We start from the raw sequence: 27,818 nt of genomic DNA, 5'->3' as shown, positions 1-27,818 counted from the left end.
AACTAGGTCAATTAATGAAATTAGTTCCTGGACACCACACCCAAGTCACACTGATTCAGAGGGTAAACTGAAGCTGTTTACTCAGCCATCCTTGATACTACAAGTTTTAGCAGAGACATCTCTTTAAGATTTCATTCTGAACTCCATATTTAGATTAAGGGACTAATAAAGTTGACTAGACTGTTGTACTAGGTTCAGTAGTCTTAACATGCAGGTTTATCCTGAAATTGAAGGGAATGTTAGGACAAAAAAGAACCCTTCAGAATTCAGGAACTAATTTCCAAAAGGCCAGATATCTAATTGAAGTTGTATGCACTTTACTATTGAACCACACTCTTCACTTACCTGACCCATTCCTTATTAATTTAATGGCAAACCAGAGCAATCTTAACATAAGCAATTAACAGTTCCATCAAACCAAGTTTGTGCACAATGTGTTATTTGGTGTGACATTAAATGAACCAAGGGGCAGCATGAGATCTAGATCCTTAAGATGAGTAACAACTTACTCTTTTACTAAGTGCAACAGTTTGTCGAGTTAGTCTTTGGACTCCTTGAAGTACATTTTCTGGTGAGCATCTTTTTCCACTTCTCAATTTACAGACTAACCCAAACCTTAAATTCCATTTTAAATTGGTTTGAACACAAAATTAGTCTTACCTCCCTACTACAGTATTCCTGACATCCATCACAACCATTTGCTAAAATAACACCTGTGTCAACACAAGGCCCTGCTAATCAAGTGTGCATAATCAAATGTATACTCACAAGTCTCTGAATACTTGGTTTGTTTCCTATCAAGGCTATAATATCCAGTTCAATACTAACCAACTTTCAGAACCAAGCCTCGAGATGCCAGCATGATTCACAGAATTCATTACAAGAATTTAGTACAAACTGACTTACCTGGGTTAGCCTCTCCCCACCCCCTGCCCCCCATTTTTTTTGGTAACCCATTGATTCATCTAGCCCTAGGCAAAAATCATTCGCAGTACCACTAGTGCAACGCTAAAATTTCAGTGTCAGCCATCTGAGTACTTCAGTTTGCTTCTTGTTCTTAGCGGACTACAAGAATAGCCAAAACTAACCCTGCCAACTGTCAGGCCATTTGGGATGCAAATTTACCAGTTCGTCTAGTTAATCCAACTACAATCTTGAACTCTGGCCAAAATCAAACTGCTTCCAAATCTGGATGGCAAATACTGAGGTCACAAACTTATTGGTCTAAATTTTAAGTAGCAAGATGAACATTTTTGGTACCCCGTACCAGCAACTTTTATAACCTGTGTACAATTTCTAAACATGCACCAAAACCCTTTTCAGGGGCACAGACCTTTCTCCCTTCATTGTCATGAATTACAAAGACCCATTGGTATGTCATTTTAGAACTCGCACCTTGTCACACATGATTTTGTATGGTTAATTCTTGCTACCAAATGTCCTTGGACAGTAGGAAACCATTTTTAAAGACACTTTGGAGAAAGGATAGGTATTGTTTTGTAGTTCATGAAAAGGTGTACTTTTGGTGTTGCATTGTTGTGTATGCCATGCAAGGTTGAATAGCCATCCTAAAATTACCTTTACAAAGCTTCAGTCATAAAATTCCCCTTTTAATAACCTCTTTCAAGTTAATGTGTTAATTTGCTATTTGTGCTGGTTAACAGTTGGGTACTTTCACTGTGCCAACCTCATTGTCAATCTAGACACTTAGAACCTCCAAAAATATTGAGGACAAGCCTTCCTGAATTTTCTTGAATGTAGCTTTTTTAAAGCAAATTGCTCATTTTTTGTTAGCCACCACTGGTTTGACTTACCTGGTACCTATCAAAACCGAAAGGTAAACCTTGCTGTTCCCTTCATTTTTTAAATTTCAAGTAAATGCCCAAGAAATCATTGCTACTCAACTTTGTCCATAATTAACCCTTTATAGGAAGGTACTGTGTGATCTGCAATATTACTTTGAGGAACTGGAATGACAGGTTGTCTGTGCTTTGCATAACCACTAAAACTTGGACCACTCTAGCTGATTAAAATCTCTAGTATTTTAGAACTCCACCAGTGATTAACACACAAGGTCAAACCAGAAAACTAGCAGCATTCAAACGCTGAATATACAGTGTATAAAGAATGGCATTTTTATTAGGGACAGCCAATAATGTCCACACTGGTCTTCTCATGTCTATTAATATTGTAAGAAAAATGGCAATGTGCACAGCTTTGTCAAACTGCTTTAAAAATCTTGGGGATGGCAATTCTTGAGACAAGTGGATGTTTATAGAACAAGATTCACACATTTTATGTGTAAACATTACACCAAGTATTTGGGTACAAAAGTATTTATTTTATAAACTTTATATTTAAAAATAGAACTTTAATCTGTCTACTCAACAAAACCTAACTTAAGACATGATACATTTATCTCTCTTGTTAATTTATGTTATTTCTACAAACAATACTCAACTTGTAATTCTTTTTATATTAAGAACCTATACTAAATGAGGTTTATATTTTATCAGAAAACATTTCCCTTTAATCTTAAAGAGTGCTTTTTAAAATGAAGGCACCAACAAGAACTACTTTCAGATGATACAGAATTTCTTATTTCTTGAAGATTCTGTGGTTGACCACTTCTTCATTAGTTACCTGCAGCAAGACACCTTCCTGCCAAAGGAAAAAGAAAGTATCTGAAGAAGTTTATCATGTTTGTCCAAAGAACCTAAATAACTTCAGTGGTGGTCTTAGGATCAAAGAAGACTCACTGGTGCATACAGTAGAATATGCCCTGATTATCATATTCCTGAAAAGGCAATTAAAGCCAGGCAATCAAACTGATGACATTTAAGAAATGAATTTCAGCAGCCAACCTAAATCTCTCCTATAAGGTATGGAATTGGGAAAGAATTACCACATTCATACCCCAGTGTTTAGCACTGGATGCATACAGGATTTATAATGTAGACAGACACTGGAAGTATAAACTATTATCTGAAAACATTCAATCATTTTGCCCTACCTCTCCTTAGCCTGATCCTGATAGCATGTAAAGCTAGAACCATATCAAATAAAACAAAATTGTCTTTATTTTTAATAAAAACCCCAGTTCACTCAAATGCTTGATCCAAGAAATGTGAATACACAGGGTGTAACAATGGGAATGATTTATTGAACTTGCAGCCTAACTTTTACCTACCATTTTACTACCAACACCACTGAAGGAACCAAGAAAAGCTTTATTAATCACTTGGCTTGCCTCAGCTGTTGAAATGAAGCACTTTACAGTCTTTGTGGCAGCAGAATATACTTGTCCATGGTTCATATCAATGCTAAAATTCCAGCAGGGAAGAAAATGATATGTTAAGCACCCGAATCTTCATAGAGGGGGAGGGGGGTGGGAAAGAAAGAAAGGGGGGAACAATCAAAATAATTTAAGTAAATGACAGATTGGAAAACAGGGTTTATAAATTACTCTCTTGAGTTTATGAAATTGTTAAAACTCAATTTATAGCTATGTTAAACTACATAAGAACCACTATGCTGAAAGACCATTGAAGAGTATTAGTTTATCTTTTGGGGAGGAAAATTAAAAAAGGAAAAGTAAATAAGATCTTACCTAAAGAAGTTTAACTGAAGCTTAGAACTATTTGCTCTACACCCTCAGCTTTCGTTGGCATCCTTATAAACTACTGTAGTTAAAGCTTTGTAGAAACAGCACAGTTTTTTAAGACTGGCTGAATTTAGTAGCCGTCAAGAGTTTTCTTGTACTAGACCTGTATCCCTGAAGAGTACCTCGCTGGGGTTATTTCCTTTCCTTGCATTGAAGAAGCAGCATCTAAAAGATCTAAAAAGGTGTTTCTCCTTGCAGAGATATCCCTTAAGTTATCTAGGTAATTTAATCCTCATGAATTGCAGACAACACACTTATATCTGACCAGCATTTATCTTACACAAATACAACAACAGCTTTGCAATGGACCTTAATTATACTACCCACTCCTTAACTTATTTAAAATAAAAAGTCTATAATTACACAATTTCCTTTAGAATTATTTTATTAAATCATAAATGTACAACAGCTTCTTAACTCTACACACGCACTTAAATTTTTTTAAAGGAAAAACGTTATGTCTTATTACACCATGATCCTGGCTAATAGCTTTTCAAAACTTTGAGAAAAATCTTAAAAAAGGTTTCACATGTCACCTGAAACTTACAAATTTAACATTATCAAAGAAGGAATGCTTCTACACTCTTACAAAGACCACTAGAAATAAACAACAATTAAAAAGCTAAGAAACTGTCTCAAAGGCATTTTTTTACAATCCTTCCTCCACAGTAAGGTAATGTTATTAAATAATCCAATCCATTCACAAAATGGCTCTCTGCATCTGCTCTGGTGTCTTCTGCCATATCACTGCATACTTATGCATGACTGAGATAAGTTTCCTTAACATTGTTATTTCGATAACCTGAAGCTGTTCTGTTACCTCTGGGCTCTCATCCTCTCCTATTTATACAGTGAAGCCTGTTTCAACAGAAGTAAAGAGTAAAAAAAAAATAGGTTATGAAATTATCCATCTAACCAGATTTTAAGGAAAGATAACATGATCCTAAAAAGCTTTTACTCCTGACAGCTAGGTCTCCCCAGACAATAATAATGTAAAAACTCAAAAGCTACTTACCCATTGGCAAATAGGAAGAAGCTTAATATCGGCTTCTCCCTCCATAACCCCCACTTCCTCCACTTCCTCCAGGACCATAGTTTCCTAGAATTGATAGACCAAAAGAAAGCAAACTTACTACAATTTCCCATGATTAGCATAGTTAAGTTACTAATCCTATGGGACACCTATCTATACATGCTTTAAAACAGATATAATCCATTGTTTCCAATTATCTTGATTACTTGGGAAATTATTCAGATTCACAGATATTGCATTTTCCAGTGTATCACACACACTTCTGCCCACATTTTTAAAGGAAAACTAAGGGTGCATCTTATACATGGGTAGTGCTAATTATTGTTTATGCTTTAACAGTGTGACTCTAGAAAGCAATGATACCCACATGCAAAAAATACCCTGGAATACAATTAACCAATTGCTCCTAAATATAAGTGAAATTTAAAAAAACTTTGTTTCCTCCCCTGAAAGCCTGGGCCAAAAAGGTGGGCGGTGCACTAGCCACACTGCAAAATTGGGTTAATCTATTTGGTGCTACTAAAAATTTTCTCAAGAATAACTTATGCCCTGACTGGGTAGCTCAGCTTGTTAGAGCTTCACCCCAAGATACCAAGGTTGCAGGTTCAATACCTGGTCAGGGAACATATAAGAATCAACCAATGAATGCATAAATAAGTGGAACAAATCAATGTTTCTCTCCTTTCCTCCCTCTCAAAAGTATCAATAGAAGTGAAAACAAAAAAAATTTGAACATTCATGATTAACTTTTAGAGAGATAACACATGCACACTTTATACCACTTTGCAATGTCCTTAGCAATTTTATTTGGCTCTTAACCAGCTAAACAAAAGGAAAAAAAACACCCCACACAAAATATCTCAACTACTTCCCCAATTTCTAAATACAGATTCCCGTTATGAATACATGAAACATTTATTCTTGTATTATTTTCCAGATGAAGTAAACCTACTTTTGTCCCACCTGTATTCTAAACCACTTAATGTCTCATCCATCACACCAAACCCAAGTTCATGTTAACAATTTAAAGTATTTCCCACAAATCTCGGTAACCCTAAAAATCGTATTGTCTTTCTCGTTTCAGATGTCAGAAAACTAATTTTTCCTTTAATCACACAAAATAATTTTAAGAATGTAACAAATTACCTCCACCATATGGTCCCCCCATGTTCCTGCTACCACCAAAATTTCCACTCTTCATTGGACCATAGTTAGAAGGTTGTTGGTTGTAATTCCCAAAATCATTATAATTTCCACTTCCATAATTTCCTGTAAAAAAGTTGAAATACAAATTTTGCATAATGAATTTCAGAATACATTAAATGAGTTACACATGCTAAGTATTTAAAATGCATCTCCCCAAAAGAGCAAATCAGAATAAACACACAACACCTATCTACAATTCTAGTTTTTTAAGGCAGCTATTGACAACAATGAAATTAAAAAAAAAATCTCATTAATAAGTCATCAATTCCACTCCAAATTCCCACATAAAGGATGCAGGTGAATTTATTACCTCCTCCATAGTTGTCATAACCACCTCCGTAGCCCCCACCCTGGTTGCCATATCCAGGTCCTCCACCACCATATCCTCCTCTTCCTCCTCCATAACCAGGGCTACCTCCAAAATTGCCACCTATTATAAAATAAGCCTTTAAGTAATTACTTAATATTTTCAATGCCATTTGAACTGTCTTATCACACCCACTTCCAGCTTTCTAAAACACATTTTTACGAGTAAAATATTTGTCCTAAGAAATCTCTTTTGGAATAGCCTCTAGGGCAAAACAGGATATACCCGTAAAACATTTGTGGATGGGGACTATGTACATACATCCAACTGCATAAAACCTTTATGGAGATAAATACCAATTAATATTGTTGCTCTACCTTAACACTAAAGATATTAAGGGTCCTATTAAAATACCTTAAGATACTACTTGTATTTTGCATTAAGGGTTTCGAGGGCATATGAGGTATAAGGCAAACAAAGTAGAAGGGCCAGCCCCCCGGCCCCACTGGTCTCAAAGATTTCAGCACCCAACTCAGGTCTCCTTATGAATTACCATGTTTCCTGATAATATGCTTACTACCCTTCACCTGAGTAGAAATGAGGGGAGGACCAGATATCAGCAAACTTATAAATTCAAATAATTAAATCGGTATTGAATCTCACATTACTGTTAATACATGAACTTTCTCACAAAACTTAATTTGGATTCAAAGCATAGTTGGAAATATACATGAAACTTGATTATTGTAATGAGTGACAAAAATCAAAGCCTTTTACTAGCTCAGTTTTAAATGTCTTACTAGAACATTTGCCAGCAGATTATCAACCTTTACTTTGTATTCCAACAAAAACATCTAATGTACCACTTGATATTCAACAATGGCCAACAAATCAGCTGGACCCAGGAGCACCCCTTATGTATTTTGGAAATGTTCCTTTTGGTTACTTTTGGGAAATTATCCTGGGGGAACTAATCTTGTTAAAGGCTGATCACCACTCTGTTATTACATATACCTTACATGTTAATCATGGTGATATTAAACATTCTATACTTTTCCCAGGAAATGGTTCATAAAGTATCACATCTATGTCCATTTATGCTCAATGCTTTTGCTAAACAAACAGGTTAAGCATGATGGCATCTTTCAATTCTCATTTAAAATCCATCCGAGTAATTCTGGAACCTGTAACACATGTAAGTAACCTCTTTTCTCTGAATATACAAGAGCTATACACCTACGTTCTCTATAAAAGGTAAGAATGTAAGCCATTAAAAAAACTAGACACACACAGTGGGAACAAATTTTTAAAGTCCCATAAATCAAAATGTGTAAAAAACTGACCTCCAGGTCCTCCTCCATACCCATTATAGCCATCCCCAAATCCACGACCACTGCCGTAGCCATCTGTTAGGGCAGAAAAAATTAGTTAATATAACCTATTCAGTCCTTTTTCTACCTTTCCTCCACATTCTCCATTAAACTATCTATGGATGATTATTAGGAATCATCTCCCTTTACACTGAACACTAGAATATTACTAATTTATTCTTAGAAATAAACACAAAAGTATAATGAATTAAATCTCGCCATCAGGATAACTACTCAAAATTTGGGAACTTGGCACGCCTAAGTTTAAGAGATTTCACTTATTTCTATACAGGAATGACATTAAATAGGACCATGGAAAGGTTTTCAGGTTGGACCTTATTTTACTTAGGAGAAACATTATTTAAAGTCTAAAGCAAAAAAAGTTTACTAAAGATACAGACTTTCAAAAAGCTCACAAGCAAAGCTTCTATGGTATTTTCACTCATTAAGCGTATCCGATAGTTTTTGAGGTGGTAGCAAAGTCATTTTGATGTAAAGACCCTAATGAATTTGATTATATTTTAGTTAAGATTCAATTCATTTTTGGGAAAGAGGGGACAGGAGAAAGGGAGGGAGAGAAACATCATTGTGTGGTTGCCTCCACATGCTCCCAACCGGGGCACCTGACCTGTAATAGCCCAGGCATGTGCCCTGACTGGGAATCAAACCATCAACCCTTAAGTTCTCAGGCCAGCACTCAAACCACTGAATCACACCAGCCAACGCAAGATTATCTTTTTAACTACTACCTCTTGGTTGGCCTAATCAGAATACTCCACCTACTTACAAACTCTTAAAAAGAACTTCTTAAAGTTAGCTCAGATTTCCTGATTCGAATGAAATGCAAGTCACAGTTTTTAAGCAAGCATATTTACCCTCCTAACATTTAGAACTTAAAACTTACCAGATCCTCCTCTAAAGTTACTTCCTGGGCCTGGTCCAAAATTTCCACCGCCACCGCGTGAGTCTCCAAAACCAAAGTTACCTACAACAAATGGCCTAATTAGTAACAAGTTATTTACACAAGTAAATTTTTAAAAGAAAAAAGTGGAATTAAAGTTACCTCCTCTTCCACTTCTAGAACTTTGAACTTCCTGCATTTCTTGTCTAGACAAAGCCTTTCTTACTTCTGCATTATGACCATTGATGGTATGATATTTCTGCACTGAAATGAAAAGTTCAGACTCCATTAAATCAGACATACCATATCAATATTTACTTTTAAATAAAATTATAGGCATTAACATACCCAAAATATAATTTATGAAAATGCACACATCTAGGGGCTTATATACTTACACACAATCTTATCCACAGGATCATGGTCATCAAAAGTAACAAATCCAAAGCCTCTTTTCTTTCCAGACTGTCTATCAGTAATTATCTCAATGGTATCAATTTTTCCATACTCCTCAAAGTAATCTCTAAGATGATGCTCCTCAGTATCTTCTTTAATACCGCCAACAAACAGCTTCTTCACAGTCACATGAGCCCCTGGCTTTCCAGATTCCTGTAGTAATAAGGGGGAGGGTAAGTCATCATGACAGAAGAAATCAAACATAATTGAAAGCATCTTTGGGTACCATAAATGACCTCTATCCTCCTGGTAGTAAAGACTAGTGTCTTTGTAAAAAAGACACTAGAGCCTTTTCAAAAATAAGTGAATATATGACAACCATCAATAGCTTTAATAAAAGGAGAAAACCCACTGAGCCAGAATTCAAAAAAATTATCTCAAAATTACATCACCCTCACAAAGTCATACTATGCTCACCTCTCTCGCAACAGCACGCTTTGGCTCAACCACTCTCCCATCAATTGAATGAGGTCTTGCAGCCATGGCGGCATCAACCTCAGCCATGGATGAAAAAGTTACGAAACCAAATCCTCTTGATCTTTTGCTTGCAGGATCTCTCATTACCTTTAAAACCGAAGGGGAAGCTTTAGCTTTCAATCTGCTTACATGATGAATTAAAAGCAGTTTTTAATGAAAAACAGACTTAAAAGTAATTTCTCCAGGATTCATTTAGCATTTTAAACACAGTAGATCAATAATTAAAGGATAGTACGTGAAGGCACTTTTATATATTTAACGTACCACACAGTCTGTAAGTTTCCCCCATTGCTCGTAGTAGTTCCTCAAACTTTCTTCTGTGGTTTCAAAGCTCAAGCCACCAATAAAGAGTTTACGGAATTGTTCCTTTTCTCTCTGCAAAGGAAAACACCATTTCAATTTTTATTTACATTTTCTCTTGTATATGCAGGGAATTAAATTCTTAAATATAAGGTGACCTGCTGGCAGAGTACCTTTTTCCTCTCCAAAGGAACAGTTTCTAAAGTTTTCTGGAGGGGAAAAAAAAAACTTACATCAAATTTAAACCATATGTTAAACTGTATATTAGTTGTGTTACACCAAAAATTGCGTCAGCTGAACTACACACGTTTCAGTCATAATGCTTGATCTAAAGTCACTTGACATTTCAAATACATTTAATACCAGTTAGGGGGGAAAAAAACTTCCTGAAGATAAAGGAGCAAATTTATTGCCTGGTCATTGAAGGGTTGAAGGATTATCAGAATGTGTGTTTAACCCTACATCCTAGAACAGGTAAATTCGCTTTACTCAGTTTTAATGTTTTTAACAAAAAATAATTGGTTCCTTACAAACCAGTTTATTTACCGTTTCAGGATTTAAATGGTCTATTAATTCTCTTCATTGCTCCCTCTGGTGGAGGTTCTAATATATCACAATGAAAATCATACTTTCCCTGCTTTACCAATTATTGGGGGTAAAAATTTAAATGTTCCATATATGTAACAAAATATCCTTAAAATTCACCCTTCTGACCAATGATGACTGATTTTTATGACCAACTAATGCTAACTACACCTTAAAAAATATTAACATTATTACTTTGGGGGCACTCACATTTTGGTACTTGTGACAACTCAGAAAAATCTGAATTGCTATGGGGCAAACAACTATGGTATACATCAGCATATACACTCACCGCAATCATCTCACTTTTCAAAAACTGTTTAATGACCACTGTGAGTACCACCACTTACCCTTCACTGATTCATTTAAAAAAATAAATCGGAATGCTCAAATGTATTAAACTTATTGGCTATCTGGCAAACTACATAGTATATGTGCCTCTAGTTTTACAAGCAAAAAGGAAACAAACCCCAGCTGAACTCTTTCAATCCCCATAAATAAGCAAGCAAATATGCTGCATTGACAGTACTGTATGAATTTTGGGCTTCGAGTTAAGGAAGAATTGGTGGTCATTTATTTTCCAGGTCACTAAATTTTAAAGTTTTGTTTTAAAAATATTCAGAAATCAGAGTGAGTCTATTGTCCAGGACGAACAGCTTTGTGTGTGTGTAATACAACTAAAACATCCAATGCAATTTTCTATGTAACAGGAAAAATTTTATTCCCAGGAAATAGCACTGACAGCTCTCAACCCAGTTCTATAGAGGTCTCTCCCCTCCATGCATGATATTCTCCCATCAACTTAAAAAATTCAATAATTCAGAGTGTTTTCCTGAAGTTAACTGCTTTCAGGAATCTGAAAAAAATCTGAAGATTAACAAATTATCAAACTAATTCCTGATACATTTAAATACCAAACTATCAAAGTCTGTTAGTTATCTGCCATATTGACATTTGGATTCTTAAGCTAATCTTACTTATTCCACATACACAATTGTTAGAAAAATACATTTAAAACCCGAATAAATCATTGAAATTAAATACTTTTTTAACAAATCACAAACAAAAGCAAAAGCTCATTACTTACCTCAATTTCCTCCAAACTTACCCGATGTCCACTATCGATTACAAAATTTTATAAGCGTGCTTAAGGTCAAAGAAAACACCCCAGTAGAGCCCCCTTCCCAGACCTTATTATGCTTACCAATGTAATCATCAACCACGATTGCAAACACAAATGAGAAAAGCAAGTAACAAAGTTCAAACACATAACGTACAGCCTAACTCTGTTGTACACAGCAATACATGCACTGAGAGCTGAGCCGTGTTTCAAGATTAAGAATAGTCATTTTTCACTTCGCTTCCTTACAATTTTTAACTGACCGTTATAAGGATCCCCGGTCTTAAGTAGTAAAAAGTTAACTGTATTTCTTGGAATACGAAAAAATTGTACGCTTCAAAAGGAATTACTTCTGAAACGAACACCCCCCCCCATAAACCTTTCCCCACTCATAATCGGCACTCAACCGATGGCCTCCTAATTTTGATTCTATGTCTAAACCTGAGTGCGAGACAAACTGCCTTTTCAGTCACCGCAAACCCAGAAAAAAACCGTTACTCAAGCTAAGGGCTAGAAGACAAAATGTTCCCTTTGTCACTTGGGTGGCAAAGAACTGGGCCCGACACCCTAGGTCGTTCTACCTAGAGGCCCGAAAGCTCCGCGAAGTAGCGGGGAAGGCCGCCCCCCCCCCCACCCCGCCGCGGCGGCGGCTGAACGCAATGGCGCCATTTCATCGAGAGGAAGGGAGCGCGCCTCTAATGTGAGGTGCGCAGGGCTCTAAAGAGCAAAGCTCACAAAACACTCGGAATCCACCTCAAAACCGCATGAAATCGGCCCAGAAGAAAGGAAAATCGTTAATCACTTCTATTCTTTGACACGGGAGTCAGACTAGTAGAAATCGGGCAGCAAAAAAGGAAAAACGCGGCGAGGAAGGAGGAAAATGAAAATGGCGGCCGCCAAATCCGGGGAGGGGGGGAGGGGAGGCTCCGCAGCCTCGCTCCGGAGGTCCTGAAGCCCAACCGAAACGCTCACACGCAGGGCCGCCGGGGACCCCTAACCCGCCTGCTTTAGAAGAGGTGGTAAGAATCCCCCCGGCGCGCCACACCTTACTAAAGCGCCGCCGCGTCCGCCATGTGGAAGAGCCCCATCCCCCAACCCCCAGCAAAGGGAAATGGCGCCGGGAGGCTGAGGGTGGGGAAAACGCTGCACAAACAGGCGTCCGCAGACGACCCCTCTTCCTACAGATCCTGAGACCCGCCGACCCCCTCTTCAAATCTACCCGGAAAGCAACCACTTCTGAAGTGGCCCCATTTCACCGCCGCTCTCCCGCGAGACGGGTGGCGAACTTCCACAGAGGCGCTAACGGCCTCGCCATGCCCTTTCCAATAACTCATTGATTTCAAACCCGTTACCTCCATCGCGGACTCAGTCGCTTCAGCCCGATTTCCCGCAGCCGAGCGAGATGAGACAGCTCTCCGCGGTCGAACGCGAGCCGGACTCGTCCTGGCGCTGTAGTAAGAACTGCCGCCGCTGGAGAAACAACAACGCTAGCAACACCTCCAAACGGCGAGCCGGCGCTGCTGCTACTGCCGCTAGAGCCGCTGCCACCGCTTTTCTAGAACCTTCCCCCAGCCCCCCCCCCCGCCAAAGCGTCTTTACGTCAGGCCGTTACGTAAACGTCCTAACTGCCGCCAATGGCGGGATCGCTCTACGCCCTCCTTGCGCCAAGTACGTACTACCCCTTTATACGGCCCGCGGAGGGCTTGACGTCACTTGCGTAAGTGGGGTTAGTGAATTGCGAACGGCTCGAGTCAGCGTATTTCCTTCTCTGGGATTTGAGTCCAACCCCCGCTTTAGCGCAGGGCAGGTGAGAAACGGTCGCGCAATTTGAAATGAAAGCTGTTGGGTGGGCCTTAATCCACAGTGTAGGGTTCCAGCTCCTCAGCAGTGCTTCCGATAATGCTCACCCCTCGCGTCCTCCCGCCGTGAAAATTCCAGCTTTCCCACTGCGCTTTTCCTTCCCCACCCCGCTCCCTGGAGCACAGAACTGATTCGGTCCCTTCAGGGAATACCCGAAGCGACTTCTTCTCAACAAATTACGCTTCACACTCCGCTAGCCTAACCCTGGCCAGTACCTTTGGGCCCCAGCCTCGGGGGCCCGAAAGGGGTACCATTTTTCGTTCCCGATTCTTCCCCAACTAAGTTTTCTTCACCATCCCCCTTCCCGGGCTGTGGAAACAACCCACCCCCAGAGCGAGGAAGTGGGCGGAGTCCGATTTTTGGCGCCAGCTCTGCTGCAGCGAAGCAGAAACGCCGCCGCGGAGGAGATCCCGGTCGCTGTCTGCGTCCTCCTTCCTTCTTCTCCCTTCCCTCGGGGGACCACCAGCCGCCACCCCGCGAACTGTAAGTGCCGCAGTTGCCACCGCCCTTGCCCTCAGTCTGTGCTCCGGCTCCCGGCGGGCCCAGCGCGGCCTGCAGCCCCTCCCCCGCCGCCGGGCGCGCGCCGGCCGGCTCCGCCCCTCGCGGTCTCCCAGCGTGGGCGGTGCCAACCCCCTTCTCGCAGCAGCGGCCCCGCGCGCGAGTCCCCGGCCCCCTCCCCCTCGGATGTGGCTGGAGCTGAAGGCGTGCAGGGCCGTAGACGCGGTGGCCTCGGGATCCGGAGCAGCACGGAGGCGGTGAAGTCGGTGTCTTTCTTTCTTTCTTATTATCTCGCGGGGGTGGCGTTTAAGATGCGCCCCAGGGACCCCGTACCCTGTTCCCAGCTCCCACCCGACCGCCGAGGTGGGGGGAGGGGGAGAGAAGTGGGGAGGCGAGCGGAGATCCCAACGCGGGGCACGGGGAGGGCGCTTGTAGTTTGTTGGGATAAGAATGCCCTTCAGAGGGTAGAGCTGTGGCGACAGCCGCCTTATTTTTAGACAAAGCGCATTTACTTCTCCCCTCCCCCATTCCGGATGAAAATGAGAGGCCCGTCTCCCCCTCCCGGGTTTAGTCGGCTACTGGGGCCTCTTCATGAGGGCGGTGCATTTTCTCACGCATTTTCGCTGGCCCCTGTCCGGAGGCTGCAGCGGGCGCTCCGTTACGTGGCCGCCGCCGGGAGGGGGGAGGTGCGGACCCGGTGGCGCAGTGCCCTTGAACCCCCGCGCCGCGGCCTTTGTTTCTCCCCGCGGATACGCTGACCACGAGGCCCAGGCTGCGGGGTTGGGGGGCGGGGCCGGGTGCTTCAGCTTCGTTAGGCGGGGTGGGACTTGGGTCTCGGGGCGAGGGGATGGACCTGCCGAGGAGGTGGTTTTTGTTTTTTTTTTTTAAGTGGTACGAAATGGGACTGAGGCATCCCAGTGTGTTTTTCCTTCAGTTTTTTAACGAGGGACTGTAAAGAGGGAGGGTTTCCAAGAAGAAAACATGTTGGAATTACCCAGGTGACTTCTAACGACTATTAGAGGCCTAAAGGAAAAATTCACGGTAGTTTACTATTTTGATTGGGTACTTGCTTATTTTTCAACCAAAATATTTGGCCATTTTGAAGTAAATGCTGTATAGGGAATTTGGATTGGGAAGAAATTATCTACTTATTTTTTTTTCCCTGTAAAGCTGTCTTAAGGACCAATGTCTCGAGTAAGGTTTCTAGACCTATTTGATTAGAATGCTGATACACTCTCAGGCAGTATAACTTACGAATAACATATCTAATAACAATGAAGTTCAGATTTGCGTCTCTGAATTGGTATGCACGTTTGATAATATGTACTACAAAGATGGGGATTGGAATCCAAACAAAACTTGTGTTTAGTTACCTTTTTGTGTCATGCAAACTTCCTTTTAACTGTCATGCATTTTTCTAGTAAAAGCTCTTCAAGTCTGCAATAAAAATGGCCTCCAATAAAACTACATTGGTAAGTTAATAAAAACCTAAACATGTAAGGATCTAACTCTAATGTTTCCCCCCAAAATTGTAATTTTGCATATTAGTGGTAACAAATGTACATACATTTATATTCCCTAGTGCCCTCCCCCCCCAATGTTATAGGAAGAATTGGGGGGCGAAAATGAGATCATTACATTGAGATGCTTAATAGACTAGGCTTAATAGTATCTTAATTAAAATAAAGGAACTTAATCTTGATAGAATAGCACAGTATGAATGTTAACTCTATTTATCATGAAATGAAAGCACAAATTTATGTGACTTGGAAGACTATGTTACAAGCAAGGACAGACGAAGCAGTAAAGGCCTTGTTGATTGGCGTACTATCACCTAACTCATTGTGTACTGAATTCTAGAGAAATCAAGTATTTGCAGTATTGCCCAGTTTAAAGAAAAAAAAGTACCTTGTACAGTACATTGGCCCAAAACTCATTGAATCTTTCAAATACTTGGGTACTTTGTCATATTTCAAATTTACTCTAAAATACAGAAGGGACTTAAATTTAAATTGTAGCTTTTTTTTTTAATATACAGAATGTACCAAATTGCATCTATGTCCAGGAGAGAGAAGAGTAGGCCTTATGGAATTTCTGAGCAGTTAAATTTTTTTCTCTCCATCAGTTTTTTAAACCAAAAGTTTGTGTTCTTAGGTTTCAGTAAACACTAGAATATTCACGAGAGTCATGAAATTCAAAGTTATAGTTCCCACAGTATTTAATTCTAACACATTGCATTACTAGTAATCGCAGGCATGTACAGGTGAATGTTAATATGCAAATAAAGGAAAGCATTTGGTTTTGGTCCATAAGTTCTCCCCTTGGATTTCATATGAAAAAGAGCAAGTTTGTACTTTATAATTTGTGTCATTATTAGATTGCACATTTAAATGAAATATCTTGGGAAATAGGAAATAGAAAAAGCCTGTGTGGTGACTCTGTAGCACTTATCAAAGCCGATAGTAGGAACAGCACAAAGCATATTCTGTGCCCCTTTAGAGATAAACTGTCCTTCAAATTCCATAATCAGTAAACCAAAGTGTATATAATTGAATTGGTTTTATGATTACCTGGGTCGAGGTATTGGGTGGAAAAGGAACCACCTCTGCCTGGTGCTTTGAGGATGAATATGGAGAAAGCAGATAGATACGTCTATTAAAATTAAATTGCTTTTGTACACAATTTTTTAAATGATTTCATGTGTGTTAATGGTGAGATAATGGTGCTATAACTTAAATTGGGAAAGTGGGCGGATTTTTTTTAAGATAAGCACTTTAGCTCATGAGTCCTATTGCAATACATCATTTTTTTATGCCAGTTTTTCTTAAGCTCAGGGTTTATCCTTTTCATTTTTTTTGTCATCCTCTTTATTCTGTTAATCTTCTACCCTCACAGACCTAGCTGTTTTGTTTGTCATTAGGATCAATATCTAATAAGCTTTTGTCTACATCAGCTGTTCTTTATTGTCTCCACTACCATACCTACCTTCCTTGTACTGTACAGAAGCAGAAAATTACCTGACTGGGTGCAGTGCCAAAGTAGACAGAGTGAGTGTGTGTGTGTGTGTGTGTGTGTGTACACTTCTAAATGACTACATAGTTTTAATGTTCTGCAGGTTTGTGTCATTGCTGTTATTTTTTTCCTGCAGCTATATTGAGGGACAGTTTTAGTGACTGGATGATAAAAGACTAATTTTTTTATAGCACATGTTCTAAGATGAAATGAATATAATAACAGTTACAGTCCCCTTAGTCCCTTCTAATTAACCATTTACTTTTGTGGGGGTTTTAAAATTTACTCATTTTCCGTCTTCTTATAATAAATCTGAGTGATTAGAAAGTAGTGAATTGAGCTTGGTCTCTTCTGAAATAGTGTTATACTTGAAAAAGCGCACAAACTAGGCCACAGGTGGCAAGTGTAAGGCCCTCAGGCTGAATCCAGCCCTCCACCTTGTTTCATCCGGCCCTCCACCTTGTTTCATCTGGCCCTGCACCTTGTTTCTACCAGGCGCCAGGGCTGAGCTCCTTGCCCCTTGCCCCCTAATTAAGGAGTAGTTACATTTATACAGTCCTAAAATTAGATTCAGCCCTTTGAAGGCAACCCCAGGGCTGATGTGGCCCCCAGTGGAAATGAGTGACACCCCTGCTCTAGGCTAAAACTTGTTTAAAGTGAATTTTGTTGGCTACCAGTTTAAACTCTTGAGAGACGAAGAAAGGAGGGTTGATTGTTTTTTCCACAAAATTAAAATGATCCAGCATTTCTGCCTCTTGAAATGACAGCATTATAGCTTTCTTCCAAGTGGTCAGTAACGTAACATGTCAGCAGAAATTATGGAAAAAATTATCTTTTTTTTAAACTATTCATCTCCTTGGTTGACCCTGCAATTGACATCAGGATACTGATCCATGTTTTCATTTTTTGTAGGTAACTTTTTTTTATATTGTTGAGGCTTTTTTAACATGTTTGAATTGGCAAAGGTGGTCTTCAAGTTTGGGGGATATTATGATTTCAACCGGTATCTGGTTCACTTAATAACGCCCGTCACTTCTTTCTCTAATATTCTGATACTTCCTAGATTAGGGGTGTCAAACTTATTTTCACCTGGAGCCACATCAGCCTTGTGGTTGCCTTCAAAGAGCCGAATGTAATTTCAACTCCTTAACAGTTGAGTAGTTACATTTACACAGTCCTAACATTATTTTGGCCCTTTGAAGGCAACCGTGAGGCTGATGTGGCCCCCAATGAAAATCAGTTTGACACTCATGTCCTGATGTTTGTTTTTGCAACTGTGTTGTAGTTAAAATCAGTGAAAACTAGTAAACATGGTTTTGTAGGCTGCATAGAAATAAGACCAGGGAAAGATAACAGTATTTTCCACATAATGTTTTTAATTGTATTTTTTCATTGAAAGGTGGTAGGTGATAGGCTTAAGCTAAACTAGCAGAGTTAAGTGTTTCTTTTATGGTTATTTGTTGACTTTTTTCAGAAGGTGTCTACCCAGGGATATAAAAGTAAAAGTTTAGGTGTTAAATTCAACAATAATATAAACAATTTAGCCTTTAAAGTGTATCCCAAAATCAAAACAAAATGTTTCTTGATTCTTTGTCTTGTTTTAGCAAAAAATGGGTAAGAAACAGAATGGGAAGAGTAAAAAAGTTGAAGAGGCAGAGCCTGAAGAATTTGTAGTGGAAAAAGTATTGGACCGACGAGTGGTGAATGGGAAGGTGGAGTATTTCCTGAAGTGGAAGGGATTCACAGAGTAAGTAAATCCCTTTTATTATCTGTTTAACTGTACTTCTTAAGTGGTATTTAAAACTTGTTTTTAACTTGATATCTTTTATTAGTTTTCCCATAGGTTTCTTTAAATTTAGAGATATCTTTAATGCAGGGTAGCTTGTTTGAGCTCTGTTTGAAAGGAACCAAGGTTTTAGCCTACAGTTTAGCCAAGCAAATTTAAGACTACTTGATAACCTTGGAGAGTCAAATTTACCAAATTACTGTATAGTTTACTATGTAATGCACTTAATGTAGCTAGATACTGTACTAATTAGAATATCTAATCTGTATCACTTATCTACATAAAGAGGGCACTAAAAAAACAAGGGAGCTATATAATGTAGACCAGTGGGTCTTAAACAGGAATGCTCATTATGATCTAGTTCTCACACTAGGTTTACCGTGTCCTAATCTCGAAGAAGTCAGGCCTGGGCTTTTTTTTTTTTTTTAACTCATTGGTTTCCTCTTGTTCCTTGTATTAGCTCTTGTGTCATAACTGCTCTTAATATTAAGCTGCCTTGTGAATAACTTATGTAAGTTATGCAGAAATTACAGTTAGTATTTTTATCATGTGCTAATCTGTTTGGATTTTTCTGTTTTACACCACAAAAGCAGGCTCCGTGGGCAGTGACGGTTGATAATGGCTAGGTAGAGATCTACAAATATTTGTGAATGGTGGAGATGAGGAGTACAATAGTCTAATTATTAGGCTTTAGCTATCTGATTTACTGCCTCTGCCATTCAAATTTTAAAGCAATCTCCATAGCAATTTGGAAAGTATGAGTTGAATAGAAGGTTTAGGTTTTTCTATTATATCTTTCCAGTAACTTCAGTTGAGTTTAAGTATATATTGTAAGTTTGTAATTTTCCCCTAGATAGCTGAACCAAGCAAATGAGTAGAAGTATTTTTAAATTAGATTTAACCAGTTTGCTAAAGAACTGATAACCTTGATATGGTGGACACTTGGTTTTATTGCTTGTTCATAAACCCAAGGGACAGTAAAAACTGAGTGTCCTACCCGTTAAATATTAGGAAACTAACTCCTCCCTTTCTCCCCAGACTTAAGGCCCCTAGAATGGTTGAGAATCTGCTATGTGGTGTACAATGCATTAGGGAATATAGAAGGCTGTATTGAAAAGAACACTGCAGAATGGGTGCTCCACTTTAGCTCTTTTGTCCTCTTTACCCTGTAATTTACCTTTGCCAATTTTGGGGTCTCAGAATATCAGAAGACCAAGTTGTAACCAGAGGTTAATAATTAGCACTGTTTCTAGCACTTGTAAAGTGATTGATTTCATTCGATCTTGTTCTATAAAGGCTTTTGGGATCAGAGCACACAAAGTTCACAAGCCTATCACTAATGAATGATCTTACTTTCACTTTTGCTAATGGATATTTTCTTTCTAGTCCTTGTTTATGGGCCCTGAAATTCAAATTTTATTATTTCCATTTCAGTGTGGGTTCTCCACCCCCACCCCCACCCAACCAGTAAAAACTGTATAAAACATTATTGGTTAGCCAGCCACATAGGAGGCCGGATTTGACTTTCGGGCGGCCGACCCTTTCTTATCACTTTTCACAGTTTGAGCACTCAGCAGAAATTGAAGGTACCGTCCCACGTTTGAAAATGCTTCAGGATTATTTTAAAGCACATTGTTGGAGGCTCTTACCCTTCCTGTATTCTGATTAATCTGATAAAGTTAATTTAGTGTGCAAGTTAGGAATCACAGTTTTTTAAAGTGCTTCCAAAGAAGTTCTGAGGTGGGTTGTTTCTGTTAGAAATTAGGTTCAGTTTACTTGTGAGTAGTGTAGGCCCCTTGGGTAGGGACCATGAAAGAAGACAGAGGAGGGAAATACAATCAGATTATGTCAAGAATGTGAGGCATAGGGGAAAAAATGGTTAGCACAGAGGGCTTTTCAGATATAAAATAAATCTGGATGATGGTAAGCTATGTTTAATTGAATGAACTCTTTTTATTTTTAACTGAATGCAGTGCTGACAATACTTGGGAACCTGAAGAAAATTTAGATTGTCCAGAGTTAATTGAAGCATTTCTTAATTCTCAAAAAGCTGGTAAAGAAAAAGATGGTACAAAAAGAAAGTCTTTGTCTGACAGTGAATCTGATGATAGCAAATCAAAGAAGAAAAGAGATGCCGTAAGTATAAAATATTGCTCACAGAACTGGCTTTTTGTAAAGAGTCGATAGCTTGATTTTTTAAATACTTTTAGAATATTTAAAAGTTTTAGTACTATTAAAACATTTAAAAGACTAAGTGCTTAGTATTTAGGACAAAGGAGATAGACATGACTTAGCCTACTTTGTATAAATGTAGTGTTTATGCCACTGTAATGGTTGTAGTGTTACTTTTTTGTAAGTTACTTAAAAATGAACTTTTCGGCCAACCCAATATCATTATTTTGTAGATGATCTAAATCACAAAGAGGTGAGCTTGCCTAGAGCCACACAGCTAGAAGGCTAGAACCATTATTCTAACCATCCTAGGCATCTGACTTTACAGTCTGGGTGTTGATGTAAAAATCTGGGTAGAGAAAAGAAATTTGTTGATAAAGGCAGCTCTTAAACATTTTTGGTGTCCAGAAAATTACTGAGGATCCCAAAGAACTTTTGTTTATGTGGGTTATGGCTATAAATAACTAGTAAAAATTAAAATATTTGTGTTTTCATTTAAGAAGGACAAAACCTATTTCATGTTGTTCATAACTAGTGGTGAAAAATAAGAAAATGTGAGGGGTGGTGTTTTACATTTTTGCAGATCTTTTTATTCTCTGGCTTTGTATTTGATTTGCTGTGCTGTGTTCAGTAGAGGCATGTCAAGACAGTCTAGAGTTACAGATACATGAAGTGAGGGGACCTTATGGATAAACAGACACCACCAAAAGGTCTCAGGGATTCCCAGTAATCTTCAGACCATACGAGAATCGTATACTTATTTTACAAGGTTTCCTATGATTGTTTATAATTAATGAATCTTGCACTTGACAGTTTTTATAATTATAAACTGATTAGCATTATCAGAAATAAAGGGATTAGTACGTTAACTTTCGATTCAGAATATTTTAGACATTAAGATTTGTTTTTTCTGCTTGTAAGATTAATGAAAATTACAATGTATTTTAGTACTAAATATGCGCTATGTTCTAATCATTTCTGTTTCACTACTGGAAGGTTTATATTTAAAAGGTATATATCATGGAGGCAAATTGGAAGGTAAAATTGTTTGCTATGTGGAAACATTTATGTAAATAATCATTTAACCTCTCTTACTAAACAGGCTGATAAACCAAGAGGCTTTGCTAGAGGTCTTGATCCTGAACGAATAATTGGTGCCACAGACAGCAGTGGAGAATTAATGTTTCTCATGAAATGGTGAGTGTGTGGGTGATTGCTGTTACATTTATAAAGTATGAACGGATGGGCATGCTTTAAATTTTGTGAGGCTTTATCTAGAAAACGTTTTATAGTTTCCATCATTAGATAGAGAATAGTTACCTGATTAAAGGATGATTCTACTTACTTTTGCTAATGATATTTCAAAGCAAAGATTAGCAAACTGATCTGTTTGTAAAATGAAATTTTATTGGACCCCTGGCCCAAGTGTATCCTCTTAAAGAATTAAACAGTTTTGATTAGATTGTGATTTCTTAAATGAACAATTCTTATTTGACAAACAGGGTTTAGACTTTTAACTGAATTTTTTTCCCCCCCTCACAACAGGAAAGATTCAGATGAGGCAGATTTGGTGCTGGCAAAAGAGGCAAATATGAAGTGTCCTCAAATTGTAATTGCTTTTTATGAAGAGAGACTAACTTGGCACTCTTGTCCAGAAGATGAAGCCCAATAATTGTTTGCATTGCTTTTTATATATATTTATATATATAAAAACCTGGGTCTTGGATTTTTGATTTATTAGCGTGAAGAAATAACTACATTCTAATAAAAATCAAGTTTGATATGTTTGTTTTAAAGTAGTACTGGGGGCGTTGTCGTGGGGGGTTGCATCTATAGCACTGGTTACTTTGGAACAGAAGCTTTCTGTAGTTGCTTCCTTTATCGGAAAACATTTGATACCATGGTATATTCTTTCCTCTGCATTAGAGAACAGCTTTTCTAAATGTTGGGGTCAGCTTCCATTGTTGTTACTCAGTCAGAATTTTTGTTTAATTCATATATACTTAAGGATCATTGTGGGTTTTTTGTTTATTTGGTGGGAGATGGTTGGTATGTATACATATGTAAATGGGTTTCTTTTTCTTTTTTTTTTTAACCAACAGAAAAACAGCATTTCACAACCATAGATAAGCTCATGCTTCTGGGCTGCCATCATTTTCAGCAATCTAAGAAATCAATCACTTCAAGTTAAATTGAAATTTTTCCTGAAGCTTTAACCTTTGAAATTAAATAATTTGTAATTAATTGGGCAATTTAAATATAATGTAAGCAGCTTTGATTGGACAATTTAAAAGCAGCCATACCAGAATCCATGGCCATATCTACAATTATAAAGGCAAGTTTATTTGCAAAACTCCTGAAAGGAAAATTTTATCACTACCAACAACTTCCTCTGCCAAAAAAGAAAACTTAGGCAAACCCTGGTATATTTTAATTAGGCAGGCAAGAATTATTTAAAGGTTTCATCTAGCAAGCCATTCTTTTACAAAAGTTAACATTCTTGTGATATATTGACTGAAAGGTTATGATCATGGAATGTGTAAGACTTCTTCATGGAAGCCTAATCAGATCATTAGAAACCTTGGCGATTTAAACCTGCTGAAATAAATGGGTGAACAAACTTTTGTAATCTAAAGTCTTGACCTGCATGTTGTACTCCAACTCATTCCTTACATGTAGGCTCTGTCTCAGTATTTGGGTTACCGGTTCAGTAGAAGCCAGGAAAAACAATGACTTTGTAGTAAACAGAATGTTATTCAATTGTATATTGTTTACTTTATTGTAAATACTGGTAAACAGTGGTCAATAAATAGTTTTATATTGCTTTATGTGGTTAGCCTCTTTGTCTGATTACCTTTGTCTGTTTTGTAGTGGGAGTGGAAATACCCATAGACATGTTTCCACAAAATGTTTTCTTGTGGGGAGAGAAAGATGAGTTTCATGTTGACTTTTGGTACTTAGAATCTGTTGTAGTTTGTTACAACTGCCATCCGAGAAACATCCTACAGGACCAGTCCTGTAGTGCTCCATCTGTTTCTGCCCATTTCCAAGATCTGCACAGAGAAAAGGAGATCATTTCACGATACATACAAACACTGAGTTACCGTGTTGTATTCCTGAAACTAACAATGTTTGTGCCAGTTATACCTTAATTTTAAGAAAAATAATTATACCTATGCTAATATTTATACCTTTTCTCCTAACAGACACCTGCACTACTCTTAATAATGGGTTGTTAGATGATACAGGCCTTCTGTCCATATCAGATTTAATTATCTCACCTTCAACTTTAGTAATACGAGCATTTCTGTAAACAATTTTATTAACTCTCTTCATGGTGTATTTGTTTCTTATTGGTGCTGTAGAAAAAAAGACCACCAACTTAATTGCTTAAAACAACAAATTTACTATTTTAACAGTTCTGGGGGTCAGTAGTCTGAAGTTGGTCTCGCTGGACTAACCAAGGTAACGGGGCTGGTTCCTTTCAAGGAGGCTCCAGTGGCAGAGTCTGTTTTCTAGAGGCCATCTTCATTCCTTGATTTCTTTCTGGCATTTTCCATCTTCAAAACTAGCAGTGTACCGTAGTCTTTCAAGTTACTTTACCTCTTGGAGCCTCCATTCTTCATCTGTAAAATGGATACGTTCTGGGTTTGTGTAAAGAAAAAATACGGACTTGACTGGTGTGGCTCAGTGGGTTGAGTGTTGTCCCATGAGTCAAAATGTCACCAGTTTGATTTCCAGTCAGGTCTGCAGGCCAGATCCCCATTTCGGGGTATGTAATGGTGTGTTTCTCACACGTGAATATTGGGTCCAGAAACCCCTTTTCAGTAAGGAGTTCCTTTTCTAGTAAGAATATTAACAGTTAAGGGTTTTTTTGCACATATTTTCTCCCACTGTTTGTAGTTTGACGTGATTTATGATTTAAATTTTCATTGAGTCATCTTTATAATCATCTTTAATCAGATTTTGTTGGATATTGTGATGAAGGGTTTTTTGTCATTGCTTTTAGAGAGAGGGGAAGGGGAGAGAGAAACTGCAAAAGAGAAGCATTGATGGGTTGCCTTCCATGTGCCCAGAGGAGGTATCAGACCCACAGTCTAGGTATGTGTCTTAACTGGGAATCGAATACACAAACTTACAGTTGTGGGACAGAAGATGGAAAAATTGGCATAGGTGCTGCTGGTCACCACCAGAACCAATAAGCAGGGACAGGGGCTGACTCTTTGTGGGCACTTTATTCAGCTGTCCCACAATCTGAGAAGATGGCAGGTCATGTACCCTAAAAAACTGTCTTACATTTCATCTCAAACTGACCCTTTTTATAAGGAGAAAGTAAGTGCGGGTATAAGGGGGTTGGAATTGAGGGAAAAGTTTAATCAGATAAAAGCTGCTGTCCAACAATCTTCCTAGCATTCTTTCGTGTGTTGAGCAGTGATTCTTTATCTGTGCCCTGGGCAGTGGGCTCCGTCTCACCGTGGAGCCTAGTGGCTCAGGCCATCTTGATCACTTGCAGTCCTCCTGGGGCACAAAGGAGGAACTGCTTGTGATTTCTGGAGTCTAGGTGGGTTATACCTTCAGGTCATGAGACAATAGCTTTTTACATGCATTAATTACTAGGCTTATTAACTGTTATTTAAAACAAACTCCACCCTGGCTGGTATGGCTCTGGATTGATTGCCAGCCAATGAACCGAAAGGTTGCTGGTTCGATTCCCAGTTGGGACACATGCCTGAGTTGCAGGCCAGGTCCCCAGTAGGTGGCATGTGAGAGGTAACCACACACTGGTGTTTCCCTCTTTTTCTCCCTCCCTTCCCCTCTGTCTAAAAATAAATAAAATCTTTAAAAAAAAACTAAAATTTTCCAACTCTTGAGTTCTCCTATGAGGTATACCCCAACCAATTGAGCCATACTGGCTAGGTCATAGTGAAGGTTTCTGGCTTTTGTTTTCCAGTGTGGACATTAATAGCAAAGTGAAGAACTCAGATGTGTACACAGCCAGGTTTCCCTAATCTTACGGATCAAAAAAAATAATCATACACCACTACAAAAAGTTAACCAGCAGATAAAACTTAATTCATTAAGGGCCTAGATCTGTTTGAACACCTGGACAAATTTTGGTTTGGCAAGATCCCCAAGTTTAATACCCCTGTGTCAGAAAGGGACACTGACCTGGAGTTTATTATAAATGAGCTGTGATTAAAACCTCTGAAGTTTTAACATTGTGATCCCTCACTACTCCCCGCCCCTGACCATGTGCTTTCCTTTTGTAACTGAAGGTAAGTGAATGTCTCTTTTTTCTGAACCAGAGATTGGTTCTCCATGATTCTGACCAGACCCCGTGCCGCACAGGGCGTTTGTGTAGTCAGCACCACAGAAGGTGGTGGAGAGGTGTAAAGATCCGAATGGGGAAGTAGTCCTTCAGGGGAACTGTTAAGACCTTTAAAGGTATTGTCTCCCAGTCCTTACAAGTTCTTGAACATTAAACAGGCAATGAAGATATATGTTGGAAAGAAAATGTGAGGAAGTTGTGAGCTTGAGCTTGATCGTTACATTTTCCTTTTCTGTTTCTGTCGCACAAAGAACAAACAGCTCAGGTTCATTTTGTTTGTCTTCAACATCCCACCAGGTGTCTGGCTGGCGTCATATGTATTGGTTACATTCCCCGGAAGGCTAATAAATAGTGCTTAATTTTACTTTTAACACTTCTCTGTGTGTAGGTGTGTGTTTTAAGGAATAAAGCTGAATGGCTGTCTTACGTTATATTTTACGTATACATAATTTTTGTTTGATTAAACGTATGAAAATTGGGTGTCAAGCAAAAGATAAGAATCTTTAGAGTGGAATGTGAATGGTATGTATATTTGTATGTAGCCCATGTAATCTTAGTCTCTTAACTTCGTTGAAAGGAGCTTTCCCTGAACATGGGGAACAGTTTTTAAAACTTACCACAATTTTAATCAAATACAATCCATTAGGTGATTTGGTGTAATCAAGGAAGTTGTCACAGGTGCCAGTCTATCTCGTTAATAATACAGCTTGATCTCTCTTCTGAGTATAGTCTCCCCTGTGCATATGCTGCACTTCTCAGATACAACACAATCGTTAACTTACCTCTTAATAAAGAATAATTAAGGAGGGGGATTCAGGATTGTTGAGGTTTTGGGTGGGATTTTGTGTGTGTGTTCTAAGCACTTACGGTGAAAGATTTCTGCAGGCAATTGTATAGATCCACTGGAGAAATACAAAAACAGAACTTGTATTCATTTGGAGTTTTTATTTTTTCATTACTCATGTTTTTGCTATAAAAGCGAATGTAATGAAAAGCTCCATGAGCACATGTGAGACTTATTTAGTTCCTGGAAGAAATACCTAACAGTTGTTGACTACTGTGCTATATGTATTTTTCACACAGAATAGCCCTGTGGTAGGTATGATGGACCCTGTTTTACAGGGGAGGAAACTAAAAAGGTTATAGAAGATCAACACTATTTACTGGAACTCTAGGGCACTAGCTTTTGATGATAGAGGAGAACTGGTTAGTGTTGGGGACCGCCCTGCTTGGTTTCAGGAGCTGAAACCCCCCATGGCTAAGGCTGAGTGAGTGACCTTCGGACGATAAGCCACTAAGGAAACAAAGCTTATCTCCTTGGCAGGAGCGCTGCTTCTGCTCCTTTTTCTATAACTGGCCTCCAATGCTTGATCAGTTAACCAATGACTGGAAAGATTTCTCAAGGGGGGCATCACCTAAGACAAGCATGATCACGTAGAGGCCCCAGGGAAGTACTTGGGGGGTTATGGAGAAAGGAGGTGATGGACCCTCCCAGCCAGCTTTGATGAAGTCTGAGTGCTCAGTCTGCAAGAAGTCTCCGAGAATTTGGCTATCTGCCGCCTCTGCCTGACTCAAGCCTGAAAACAATGACAGAGGGTGGTGCAGCCTTGTGCTGGGAATGGTGGATTTCCCGGGGTGATCGGGCACAAGAAAGAGTTCCTAAAAGTCCTTTGAAGCCTCCTTTGCTAAGAGTGCTTTCATTCCTATGATAAGGGTACGAGCAGGAAATGAGTATGTCTCCC

General features: G+C 38.9%; 2 protein-coding genes across 10 annotated transcripts; one reads left to right on the top strand and one right to left on the bottom strand.

Moving 5' to 3' along the window:
• Positions 1–2,386: 2,386 nt before the first annotated feature.
• On the bottom strand, positions 2,387–12,971 carry HNRNPA2B1 (heterogeneous nuclear ribonucleoprotein A2/B1). Of its 7 annotated transcripts, XR_005065749.1 has the most exons (14): positions 12,772–12,971; positions 9,888–9,923; positions 9,679–9,789; positions 9,355–9,501; positions 8,880–9,090; positions 8,644–8,745; positions 8,485–8,565; positions 7,554–7,616; positions 6,214–6,333; positions 5,844–5,966; positions 4,680–4,763; positions 3,611–3,838; positions 3,191–3,323; positions 2,387–2,661 (listed from the first exon to the last, which is right to left on the bottom strand). XR_005065749.1 is itself a non-coding variant. In XM_037041269.1 (12 exons), exons 1-11 carry the CDS (start codon positions 12,775–12,777, stop codon positions 4,702–4,704), a joined length of 1,062 nt encoding a protein of 353 aa, XP_036897164.1. In that variant the 5' UTR covers positions 12,778–12,971; the 3' UTR covers positions 2,387–2,661; positions 4,680–4,701. The 7 variants fall into 7 exon arrangements, 5 of the variants coding, with proteins under 5 accessions (XP_036897164.1, XP_036897163.1, XP_036897161.1 ...); XR_005065748.1 differs by lacking the exon at positions 3,611–3,838; XM_037041269.1 differs by lacking the exons at positions 3,191–3,323; positions 3,611–3,838.
• A 158-nt stretch (positions 12,972–13,129) lies between these two features.
• On the top strand, positions 13,130–23,459 carry CBX3 (chromobox 3). Of its 3 annotated transcripts, XM_037041273.1 has the most exons (7): positions 13,130–13,226; positions 13,612–13,762; positions 15,199–15,249; positions 18,394–18,536; positions 20,549–20,711; positions 21,850–21,944; positions 22,293–23,459. In XM_037041273.1, exons 3-7 carry the CDS (start codon positions 15,226–15,228, stop codon positions 22,417–22,419), a joined length of 552 nt encoding a protein of 183 aa, XP_036897168.1. In that variant the 5' UTR covers positions 13,130–13,226; positions 13,612–13,762; positions 15,199–15,225; the 3' UTR covers positions 22,420–23,459. The 3 variants fall into 3 exon arrangements, with proteins under 3 accessions (XP_036897168.1, XP_036897169.1, XP_036897167.1); XM_037041274.1 differs by lacking the exons at positions 13,130–13,226; positions 13,612–13,762 and adding an exon at positions 13,884–14,076; XM_037041272.1 differs by lacking the exons at positions 13,130–13,226; positions 13,612–13,762 and adding an exon at positions 13,885–14,039.
• Positions 23,460–27,818: the final 4,359 nt, after the last annotated feature.

The sequence above is a fragment of the Sturnira hondurensis genome, unplaced genomic scaffold (assembly GCF_014824575.4).
Source record: "Sturnira hondurensis isolate 20B ecotype Veracruz unplaced genomic scaffold, ASM1482457v3 Scaffold0002840, whole genome shotgun sequence".
NCBI classification, from domain to species: Eukaryota; Metazoa; Chordata; class Mammalia; order Chiroptera; family Phyllostomidae; genus Sturnira; species Sturnira hondurensis.
The sequence above is the reverse complement of the archived record's forward strand: the minus strand, read 5'-3'. Positions and strand labels throughout refer to the sequence as shown.